At 49.4% G+C, this 12,363-nt stretch overlaps 1 protein-coding gene across 7 annotated transcripts in view; it reads right to left on the bottom strand.

Moving 5' to 3' along the window:
• Positions 1 to 12,363, bottom strand: part of hipk2 (homeodomain interacting protein kinase 2) — a 295,692-nt gene that overhangs the window by 29,589 nt on the left and 253,740 nt on the right. For 4 of the 7 annotated variants that reach the window (XM_086008608.1, XM_086008610.1, XM_086008613.1 and 1 more), the window contains 3 exons: positions 4,181 to 4,400; positions 2,738 to 2,859; positions 957 to 1,099 (listed from right to left, as the gene is read on the bottom strand). In XM_086008608.1, coding sequence (XP_085864734.1) covers positions 957 to 1,099; positions 2,738 to 2,859; positions 4,181 to 4,400 — 485 coding nt within the window. The remainder of the gene's footprint in view (positions 1 to 956; positions 1,100 to 2,737; positions 2,860 to 4,180; positions 4,401 to 12,363) is intronic. The other 3 variants (XM_086008609.1, XM_086008611.1, XM_086008612.1) reach the window with 3 other exon arrangements.

The following is a 12,363-nucleotide window of genomic DNA, read 5'->3' as shown; positions in this document are numbered from 1 at the left end:
TTATTATTTATGTGACCAATTGGTGACAATGCTCCTTGACCTCTGCGGGGCCAAGTAGGCTCCATGATGACACATCTGGAACTGAGTCATCCAATTCTTATTTAGTTGATCAACTAGTGACAATCCTCCTTGAGAAGGAGGGGGGGGAAAGTGAGTGGGGTCTCTGCGGGGTCAAGTTGGCTCCATGATGACACACCTGACCATTAGTCATTGGTCACTGATGGGACATTGGAACTGGGTCAACCTTCCATGGCATTCCCGGTTATCCAACATTAAAATACATTAGGTGCATCAGTGATGACGGACCGGCCGACCTGGGCCAGTGGTGACACCTGGAGGGGTAAGTCATGCCGTACAGACATATGAAAGAAGGGTGGAAAAACACCATCAGACCAGACACGCCATGCACAGACAGTGCAGAAATCTATACACCATTTACCCACCCCAAGCACACAATCTCCTAGGCAACGTGACATTGAGCTCGGATGCTTCCCGCTCAGCTCCAAATAACCCTGCAAGCCAACAAATACAAGCAGCTGGAAGCTTACCAGTGCTCTGTGCTAGTAAATGGCCTGGTTTGCGCTGGTTAAACTCCAGCCTTGGGCAGAGACTCTTTAAGCCACCCTGTGCCTCAGTTCTCTGGATTAAGGCAATTGGGCTGTGTCCCTGCAGGGAGAGTGCTGACACTGTATTGTTTGGATATCTCAGTAGTCTTGTTTGGAGTTAGGTTTCCACACATGCCAGACACCCGACTGACCAACACAAAGGCCAGGCAACCTTCAGCCATGTTGATGAGGCCATTTAGGCCATTACATGGTGTCACAAGCACATCAGGCCCACAGTTTTACCAAACTAAATAGTTTGGGGTTATGCTGACGCACACTCCTTCCCTCCGGGGAGGACCGGGCAGAAAATTAAGCAGCCTCATTTCAGTTGACTAGACCGATCGAGCCTACCTCCAGTCCGCCAGTTGCTGGGTCCCTGCCACTGCCTCTGGAAGAACGGCAGCGTGCTGCATTGAGGTATGGGCTGCCACTCCTGTCAGCTGTTGCCAGGCTGGAGGCAAAAGGATCTGCTGGGTCCCACTAGGCCAAGCCTGCTGGAAGGAAGAGAAGCAAAAATAAGAAATGCTCATGTGGTTAAGGGGAGGGGGCAATAACAATCCCACCAGCGCCTGCCCCCACCCCCGCTCCGTGCTCAGTTTTGATCTGAGGTAATTTCCCAGCTGCCAGCAACTCTAGCCCAAGTTTTCAATTGAATTAATTGAGTGAACATTAACACTACAATGGAACTCTGTGACAAAATGTTAACCTGCCGTTTATGGGGTTATGGGGATTGGGTGGGATATGTGTCGGTGCAGGCTCGATGGGCCGAAATGGCCTCTATCTGCACTGTGGGGTTTCTGTGATTCTGTGATTCTGTTTGCAACTGACCCATTCACTGTGAGTTTTAAGTATTTCAATTACAACTTGTAAAATGATTATTTTGAATGGACTCCCGATACTTTCAATGTATCTTTATCACTAACATTTTTAAGTCCAATCTCGTTTCCACTCCCTTTTCTAAGATCTGAATGGAGAAAGCTCTCCATCCTTTGGATGTGATGTGAAACAGAGGTCCCACCTATCTGTTTCAGTGAACATAAACTAAAGCATCGAGTTATCCCAGTGTCCATCAGCCAGCACCGCCAAAAACAAGATTAACTGCAAAGAAGGAAGCCATTCGGCCCACCATATCTGGGCTGCTTCTTTCCTAGAACTATCCGCAACTAATCCCACTGCGAGCTGCCTCCCCGTAGCCCTGTCTCTTCCTCTGCTTTAAGTGTTTATCTGCTCCTTCCTTAAGAAATGCAATGCTCGCTGCTTCAGCCACTCCATGTGTCAAAGCATTCCATGCTCCAACAACCCTCCGTGTAGAGGGGTTTACCTGACCTCTCTCCTTGCTCTCAGTGACAGTTTGACATTGATGATCCCACATCACTGACTACCCAACCAGAGGAAATAGTCTTTTCATATTCATTCTAATTTTATAATTTTCGTTTAAATCTCTTCTTACCCTTCTCTGCTCCAGTGGAAAGGTGCACGTATCCCAAGTCCCCCTCACATAACTATAGTTTCCCCTCCCTGGCCTCATCCCAGTGAATCTACCCTGTACACTCACTTTGCATTTACAGGTGAATGTAAAAGGTCCCATGGCATTATTCGAAGAAGAGCAGGGGAGTCCTGGACAATATTTAACACTTAAAAAAAAAACTTACAGATTATCTGATCATTATCATATCATTGTGGGAGCTTGCTGTGCGCAAATTGGCTGCACTATTTCCTACATTACAACAGTAACTATACTTCATAGGTACTTCATTGGCTGTAAAGCACTTTGGGACGTCCTGAGGTCATGAAAGACGTGAAATAAATGCAAGTCTTTCTTTCTTTGTTCCCACCCTGCATCCAAAGCCACTCACTTTCCAACAGAGGTCATTGGATAGCGGCCAGGAGTGGGAGCCTGTCTAATTGTTCTTCTCCCTAGCCCAGAGGTGCAAAAGCCAATTGCAGCAGCCATCCAACCATTACTACACTTGAGGTTAGCTACCTCGGTACAGACTAGGAATCACACACGAGACCTCCTGCCTGCACAGCCCAGTGTCTATGTTCTGACTGCCATGAGGGATTTGTTGAATCCTTCTGAACTGTATCACCTTCTTGGTCACTCCAACTGCTAGAGTCAGCATTCCAACTACCTGTGTCAGGAGGCCAGGCTGGATCTGAAGAGGCTGAGCTCCCGGAGCCTGCGTGACGATAGGAAGAGCATTCTCCATTCGGACCGAGTACCCGGCGTGCTTGGTGGGGGAAGCCTGCAACCCTATTGGCACCAAGGAGAGAGCCGTCAAAATGTAAGAAGGAAAACACACGGAGAATGGTCGGTCTGGAGCAAGCAAGAGTTTAGTCATAATTTGACGCACACCAGCTTTTAAAAACAATTATTCCTCCTCTCCTCAAAGCACTAGGTTCCAATGGCCTGTTTCTGTGCTCGCCCAAATGGTTGTTCTTCACGTGTGAGTGACAGGCTATTCAACCACTGAGGTCATCACAGTTGAGCCCAATCCCGTTCTCACCCGGCACTCCCACACGTCTTCTTTCCAGCAAATGGTCAGGAGTGGGACCTCTGTCTGTTCCCTCTCCTTAACACTGGATACTGAGGCCAGTTACATCAAATTTACAGCACAGAAACAGGCCATTCGGCCCCACTGGTCTATGCTAGTGTTTATGCTCCACGAGCCTCCTCCCACCCTACTCCACCTCACCGAGCACCATATCCTTCTATTCCTTTCTCCCTCATGTAATTATCTAGCTTCCCCTTAAATGTATCTGTGCTATTCACTGCAACCACTCATTGTGGTAGCGAGTTCCACATTCTAACCACTCTCTGGGTAAATACATTGATCCTGAATTCCCTATTGGATTGATTGATGGGGACCCGGGTTCGAATCCGGCCTCGGGTGACTGTCTGTGTGGAGTTTGCACATTCTCCCCGTGTTTGCGTGGGTTTCCTCCGGGTGCTCCGGTTTCCTCCCACAGTCCAAAGCTGTGCGGGTTAGGTTGATTGGCTAGGATAAAAATTGACCCTTAGTGCTAGGGGGATTAAATACGTGGGGTTACGGGGATAGGGTGGGATATGTGTTGGTGTAGGGGTTACGGGGATCGGGTGGGATATGTGTCGGTGCAGGCTCGATGGGCCGAAATGGCCTCTATCTGCACTGTGGGGTTTCTGTGAATCTGTGAATCTTAAATTTATGGCCCCTAGTTTTGAACTACACCCCACGTGGAAACATCTTCTCTACGTCTACCCTATCAAACCCCTTCGTAACTGTTAAGACCTCTATCAGGCCTCCCTTCAGCCTTCTCTTTTCTGGAGAAACGAGCCCCAGCCTGTTCAGTCTTTCTTGTAACACCTCCCCTCCCCCTGACGCACAGGCCAAGGATCGATCCCGGGACTTTGCTTGTCTGCTCGGCACATCTGCTCGCTGAATGGGCTGAGCAATGTTGTGGGGGGGTGGGGGGGAGGTGGGAGAAGCTGCTTTTAGTACAATAGGAAACAGCGTCGCATGCACTGAGTTAGAAAGGCATGATAAGTTGTCCAAGCAGCAGGGTAAAGGAATTGAGTCAAACAAAACACATCTCACCTTGGAATCCGGGCGGGCACACAATCAAGGCCTGTTGGAAGGGATCGGGCCGAGCACACAGCTGCGAGGCTCCCGTCTGCAGTGGCATGCTCCGCTGGGCCACGGCTGCCATGGATGCTGCTGAAGGCTGGTAAAGTGCAGATTGGTAGTTAAGTAAGGAGACATCGGGGTTGGCAAGGGAAAGGGTGGCACTTGTGGATGTGGGAGCCAGGCTGTTGGCCTAAAGGGATGATGGGATTTAAAACAAATAATAGGAGATGGTAAGCAAGGCTGTTTGGGGAAGGAGAAATTAAAACACAAAGTAAGCACAAAATCTCGGCCGAAACAATTTGATTTCCTGGAGTTTGGGACAATGTGTGTCCAGAATGTTTGTTTTATTTTTTTAAAAGGTGAAGAATATCCATAACAAATCACCAGTTGAATTTATATGTTGTTAAAATCTTATGTGATTAGAAATCAAATTGGTGGAGCCTTATATTGGAAGAACAATGAAGATGTTCAGAAATGTTCAGAAAAATTCTCAGTATTCTTATATCAAAGTTTACCTGACAGAATATTTGTACATGACCAAAGTACTGATTAAAATGGTTCCTGACTGTGAGCTATACCTATCAATACATATATCTATCGATATATTTAATAATAAAACAAAGGGCTAACTTTCCAGTGAGTAAGTGGTCTGTGGTTAAAAAGCACTGACTTCTACAAACGGCTCTAAGATCAACTCTTTGTGGTTAATGTAAACTCTGCAGCATAATTCTGAATCTATTGGAGTTCTGGTGGGGACAGGTCTGTCACTGTATAACACTGGGGTACAGTACTGGTGGGTACAGGTCTGTCACTGTGTAACACTGGGGTACAGTACTGGTGGGTACAGGTCTGTCACTGTATAACACTGGGGTGAAGTACTGGTGGGTACAGGTCTGTCGCTGTGTAACACTGGGGTACAGTTCTGGTGGGGACAGGTCTGTTACTGTGTAACACTGGGGTACAGTACTGGTGGGTACAGGTCTGTGACTGTATAACACTGGGGTACAGTACTGGTGGGTACAGGTCTGTCGCTGTGTAACACTGGGGTACAGTTCTGGTGGGGACAGGTCTGTTACTGTGTAACACTGGGGTACAGTACTGGTGGGTACAGGTCTGTGACTGTATAACACTGGGGTACAGTACTGGTGGGTACAGGTCTGTCGCTGTGTAACACTGGGGTACAGTACTGGTGGGTACAGGTCTGTTACTGTGTAACACTGGGGTACAGTACTGGTGGGTACAGGTCTGTCGCTGTGTAACACTGGGATACAGTACTGGTGGGGACAGGTCTGTCACTGTATAACACTGGGGTACAGTACTGGTGGGGACAGGTCTGTCACTGTATAACACTGGGGTACAGTTCTGGTGGGGACAGGTCTGTCACTGTATAACACTGGGGTACAGTACTGGTGGGGACAGGTCTGTCACTGTGTAACACTGGGGTACAGTACTGGTGGGTACAGGTCTGTTACTGTGTAACACTGGGGTACAGTACTGGTGGGTACAGGTCTGTCGCTGTGTAACACTGGGATACAGTACTGGTGGGGACAGGTCTGTCACTGTATAACACTGGGGTACAGTACTGGTGGGGACAGGTCTGTCACTGTATAACACTGGGGTACAGTTCTGGTGGGGACAGGTCTGTCACTGTATAACACTGGGGTACAGTACTGGTGGGGACAGGTCTGTCACTGTATAACACTGGGGTACAGTTCTGGTGGGGACAGGTCTGTCACTGTATAACACTGGGGTACAGTACTGGTGGGTACAGGTCTGTCACTGTATAACACTGGGGTACAGTTCTGGTGGGGACAGGTCTGTCACTGTATAACACTGGGGTACAGTACTGGTGGGTACAGGTCTGTGACTGTATAACACTGGGGTACAGTACTGGTGGGTACAAGTCTGTCACTGTATAACACTGGGGTACAGTACTGGTGGGTACAGGTCTGTGACTGTATAACACTGGGGTACAGTACTGATGGGTACAGGTCTGTGACTGTATAACACTGGGGTACAGTACTGGTGGGTACAGGTCTGTCACTGTATAACACTGGGGTACAGTACTGGTGGGTACAGGTCTGTCACTGTATAACACTGGGGTACAGTACTGGTGGGTACAGGTCTGTCACTGTATAACACTGGGGTACAGTACTGGTGGGTACAGGTCTGTGACTGTATAACACTGGGGTACAGTACTGGTGGGTACAGGTCTGTCACTGTATAACACTGGGGTACAGTACTGGTGGGTACAGGTCTGTCACTGTATAACACTGGGGTACAGTACTGGTGGGTACAGGTCTGTGACTGTATAACACTGGGGTACAGTACTGGTGGGTACAAGTCTGTCACTGTATAACACTGGGGTACAGTACTGGTGGGTACAGGTCTGTGACTGTATAACACTGGGGTACAGTACTGATGGGTACAGGTCTGTGACTGTATAACACTGGGGTACAGTACTGGTGGGTACAGATCTGTCACTGTGTAACACTGGGGTACAGTACTGGTGGGTACAGGTCTGTGACTGTATAACACTGGGGTACAGTTCTGATGGGTACAGGTCTGTCACTGTATAACACTGCGGTACAGTACTGGTGGGTACAGGTCTGTCACTGTGTAACACTGGGGTACAGTACTGGTGGGTACAGATCTGTCACTGTGTAACACTGGGGTACAGTACTGGTGGGTACAGGTCTGTCATTGTATAATACTGGGATACAGTACTGGTGGGTACAGGTCTGTCACTGTATAACACTGCGGTACAGTTCTGATGGGTACAGGTCTGTCACTGTATAACACTGCGGTACAGTACTGATGGGTACAGGTCTGTCACTGTATAACACTGGGGTACAGTACTGGTGGCGACAGATTTCTCACTGTATAACACTGGGTTACAGTACTGGTGGGGACAGATTTCTCACTGTATAACACTGGGGTACAGTACTGGTGGGGACAGGTCTGTCACTGTATAACACTGGGGTACAGTACTGGTGGGTACAGGTCTGTCACTAACACTGGGGTACAGCACTGGTGGGTACAGGTCTGTCATTATGTAACACTGGGGTACAGTACTGGTGGGGACAGGTCTGTCACTGTATAACACTGGGGTACAGTACTGGTGGGTACAGGTCTGTCACTAACACTGAGGTACAGTACTGGTGGGTACAAGTCTGTCATTATGTAACACTGGGGTACAGTACTGGTGGGGACAGGTCTGTCACTGTATAACACTGGGGTACAGTACTGATGGGTACAGGTCTGTCATTATGTAACACTGGGGTACAGTACTGGTGGGTACATTCCTGTCACTGTATAACACTGGGGTACAGCACTGGTGGTCATATTCCTGTCACTATATAACACTGGGTTACAGTACTGGTGGGTACAGGTCTGTCACTGTATAACACTGGGATACCGTACTGGTGGGGACAGGTCTGTCACTGTATAACACTGGGCTACAGTACTGGTGGGTACAGGTCTGTCACTGTATAACATTGGGGTATAGTACTGGTGGGGACAGGTCTGTCACTGTATAACATTGGGGTACAGCACTGGTGGGTACAGGTCTGTCACTGTACAACACTGGGGTAAAGTACTGGTGGATACAGGTCTGTCACTGTGTAACACTGGGGTACAGTACTGGTGGGTACAGGTCTGTCGCTGTGTAACACTGGGGTACAGTACTGGTGGGTGCAGGTCTGTTGCTGTGTAACACTGGGATACAGTACTGGTGGGTACAGGTCTGTCGCTGTGTAACACCGGGATACAGTACTGGTGGGTGCAGGTCTGTCGCTGTGTAACACTGGGGTACAGTACTGGTGGGTGCAGGTCTGTTGCTGTGTAACACTGGGATACAGTACTGGTGGGTACAGGTCTGTCGCTGTGTAACACCAGGATACAGTACTGGTGGGTGCAGGTCTGTCGCTGTGTAACACTGGGATACAGTACTGGTGGGTACAGGTCTGTCGCTGTGTAACACCAGGATACAGTACTGGTGGGTGCAGGTCTGTCGCTGTGTAACACTGGGGTACAGTACTGGTGGGTGCAGGTCTGTTGCTGTGTAACACTGGGATACAGTACTGGTGGGTACAGGTCTGTCGCTGTGTAACACTGGGATACAGTACTGGTGGGGACAGGTCTGTCACTGTATAACACTGGGGTACAGTACTGGTGGGGACAGGTCTGTCACTGTATAACACTGGGGTACAGTTCTGGTGGGGACAGGTCTGTCACTGTATAACACTGGGGTACAGTACTGGTGGGGACAGGTCTGTCACTGTGTAACACTGGGGTACAGTACTGGTGGGTACAGGTCTGTTACTGTGTAACACTGGGGTACAGTACTGGTGGGTACAGGTCTGTCGCTGTGTAACACTGGGATACAGTACTGGTGGGGACAGGTCTGTCACTGTATAACACTGGGGTACAGTACTGGTGGGGACAGGTCTGTCACTGTATAACACTGGGGTACAGTTCTGGTGGGGACAGGTCTGTCACTGTATAACACTGGGGTACAGTACTGGTGGGGACAGGTCTGTCACTGTATAACACTGGGGTACAGTTCTGGTGGGGACAGGTCTGTCACTGTATAACACTGGGGTACAGTACTGGTGGGTACAGGTCTGTCACTGTATAACACTGGGGTACAGTTCTGGTGGGGACAGGTCTGTCACTGTATAACACTGGGGTACAGTACTGGTGGGTACAGGTCTGTGACTGTATAACACTGGGGTACAGTACTGGTGGGTACAAGTCTGTCACTGTATAACACTGGGGTACAGTACTGGTGGGTACAGGTCTGTGACTGTATAACACTGGGGTACAGTACTGATGGGTACAGGTCTGTGACTGTATAACACTGGGGTACAGTACTGGTGGGTACAGGTCTGTCACTGTATAACACTGGGGTACAGTACTGGTGGGTACAGGTCTGTCACTGTATAACACTGGGGTACAGTACTGGTGGGTACAGGTCTGTCACTGTATAACACTGGGGTACAGTACTGGTGGGTACAGGTCTGTGACTGTATAACACTGGGGTACAGTACTGGTGGGTACAGGTCTGTCACTGTATAACACTGGGGTACAGTACTGGTGGGTACAGGTCTGTCACTGTATAACACTGGGGTACAGTACTGGTGGGTACAGGTCTGTGACTGTATAACACTGGGGTACAGTACTGGTGGGTACAAGTCTGTCACTGTATAACACTGGGGTACAGTACTGGTGGGTACAGGTCTGTGACTGTATAACACTGGGGTACAGTACTGATGGGTACAGGTCTGTGACTGTATAACACTGGGGTACAGTACTGGTGGGTACAGATCTGTCACTGTGTAACACTGGGGTACAGTACTGGTGGGTACAGGTCTGTGACTGTATAACACTGGGGTACAGTTCTGATGGGTACAGGTCTGTCACTGTATAACACTGCGGTACAGTACTGGTGGGTACAGGTCTGTCACTGTGTAACACTGGGGTACAGTACTGGTGGGTACAGATCTGTCACTGTGTAACACTGGGGTACAGTACTGGTGGGTACAGGTCTGTCATTGTATAATACTGGGATACAGTACTGGTGGGTACAGGTCTGTCACTGTATAACACTGCGGTACAGTTCTGATGGGTACAGGTCTGTCACTGTATAACACTGCGGTACAGTACTGATGGGTACAGGTCTGTCACTGTATAACACTGGGGTACAGTACTGGTGGCGACAGATTTCTCACTGTATAACACTGGGTTACAGTACTGGTGGGGACAGATTTCTCACTGTATAACACTGGGGTACAGTACTGGTGGGGACAGGTCTGTCACTGTATAACACTGGGGTACAGTACTGGTGGGTACAGGTCTGTCACTAACACTGGGGTACAGCACTGGTGGGTACAGGTCTGTCATTATGTAACACTGGGGTACAGTACTGGTGGGGACAGGTCTGTCACTGTATAACACTGGGGTACAGTACTGGTGGGTACAGGTCTGTCACTAACACTGAGGTACAGTACTGGTGGGTACAAGTCTGTCATTATGTAACACTGGGGTACAGTACTGGTGGGGACAGGTCTGTCACTGTATAACACTGGGGTACAGTACTGATGGGTACAGGTCTGTCATTATGTAACACTGGGGTACAGTACTGGTGGGTACATTCCTGTCACTGTATAACACTGGGGTACAGCACTGGTGGTCATATTCCTGTCACTATATAACACTGGGTTACAGTACTGGTGGGTACAGGTCTGTCACTGTATAACACTGGGATACCGTACTGGTGGGGACAGGTCTGTCACTGTATAACACTGGGCTACAGTACTGGTGGGTACAGGTCTGTCACTGTATAACATTGGGGTATAGTACTGGTGGGGACAGGTCTGTCACTGTATAACATTGGGGTACAGCACTGGTGGGTACAGGTCTGTCACTGTACAACACTGGGGTAAAGTACTGGTGGATACAGGTCTGTCACTGTGTAACACTGGGGTACAGTACTGGTGGGTACAGGTCTGTCGCTGTGTAACACTGGGGTACAGTACTGGTGGGTGCAGGTCTGTTGCTGTGTAACACTGGGATACAGTACTGGTGGGTACAGGTCTGTCGCTGTGTAACACCGGGATACAGTACTGGTGGGTGCAGGTCTGTCGCTGTGTAACACTGGGGTACAGTACTGGTGGGTGCAGGTCTGTTGCTGTGTAACACTGGGATACAGTACTGGTGGGTACAGGTCTGTCGCTGTGTAACACCAGGATACAGTACTGGTGGGTGCAGGTCTGTCGCTGTGTAACACTGGGATACAGTACTGGTGGGTACAGGTCTGTCGCTGTGTAACACCAGGATACAGTACTGGTGGGTGCAGGTCTGTCGCTGTGTAACACTGGGGTACAGTACTGGTGGGTGCAGGTCTGTTGCTGTGTAACACTGGGATACAGTACTGGTGGGTACAGGTCTGTCGCTGTGTAACACCGGGATACAGTTCTGATGGGTACAGGTCTGTCACTGTATAACACTGCGGTACAGTACTGATGGGTACAGGTCTGTCACTGTATAACACTGGGGTACAGTACTGGTGGGGACAGATTTCTCACTGTATAACACTGGGTTCCAGTACTGGTGGGGACAGATTTCTCACTGTATAACACTGGGGTACAGTACTGGTGGGGACAGGTCTGTCACTGTATAACACTGGGGTACAGTACTGGTGGGTACAGGTCTGTCACTAACACTGAGGTACAGTACTGGTGGGTACAAGTCTGTCATTATGTAACACTGGGGTACAGTACTGGTGGGGACAGGTCTGTCACTGTATAACACTGGGGTACAGTACTGATGGGTACAGGTCTGTCATTATGTAACACTGGGGTACAGTACTGGTGGGTACATTCCTGTCACTGTATAACACTGGGGTACAGCACTGGTGGTCATATTCCTGTCACTATATAACACTGGGTTACAGTACTGGTGGGTACAGGTCTGTCACTGTATAACACTGGGATACCGTACTGGTGGGGACAGGTCTGTCACTGTATAACACTGGGCTACAGTACTGGTGGGTACAGGTCTGTCACTGTATAACATTGGGGTATAGTACTGGTGGGGACAGGTCTGTCACTGTATAACATTGGGGTACAGCACTGGTGCGTACAGGTCTGTCACTGTACAACACTGGGGTAAAGTACTGGTGGATACAGGTCTGTCACTGTGTAACACTGGGGTACAGTACTGGTGGGTACAGGTCTGTCGCTGTGTAACACTGGGGTACAGTACTGGTGGGTGCAGGTCTGTTGCTGTGTAACACTGGGATACAGTACTGGTGGGTACAGGTCTGTCGCTGTGTAACACCGGGATACAGTACTGGTGGGTGCAGGTCTGTCGCTGTGTAACACTGGGGTACAGTACTGGTGGGTGCAGGTCTGTTGCTGTGTAACACTGGGATACAGTACTGGTGGGTACAGGTCTGTCGCTGTGTAACACCGGGATACAGTACTGGTGGGTGCAGGTCTGTCGCTGTGTAACACTGGGGTACAGTACTGGTGGGTACAGGTCTGTCGCTGTGTAACACTGGGGTACAGTACTGGTGGGTACAGGTCTGTCGCTGTGTAACACTGGGGTACAGTACTGGTGGGTACAGGTCTGTCACTGTACAACACTGG

The sequence above is a fragment of the Somniosus microcephalus genome, chromosome 16 (assembly GCF_052327205.1).
Source record: "Somniosus microcephalus isolate GS21.2 chromosome 16, FLI_Smic_1.0, whole genome shotgun sequence".
Lineage (NCBI taxonomy): Eukaryota > Metazoa > Chordata > Chondrichthyes > Squaliformes > Somniosidae > Somniosus > Somniosus microcephalus.
This window is presented reverse-complemented; position numbering and strand designations above follow the sequence as displayed.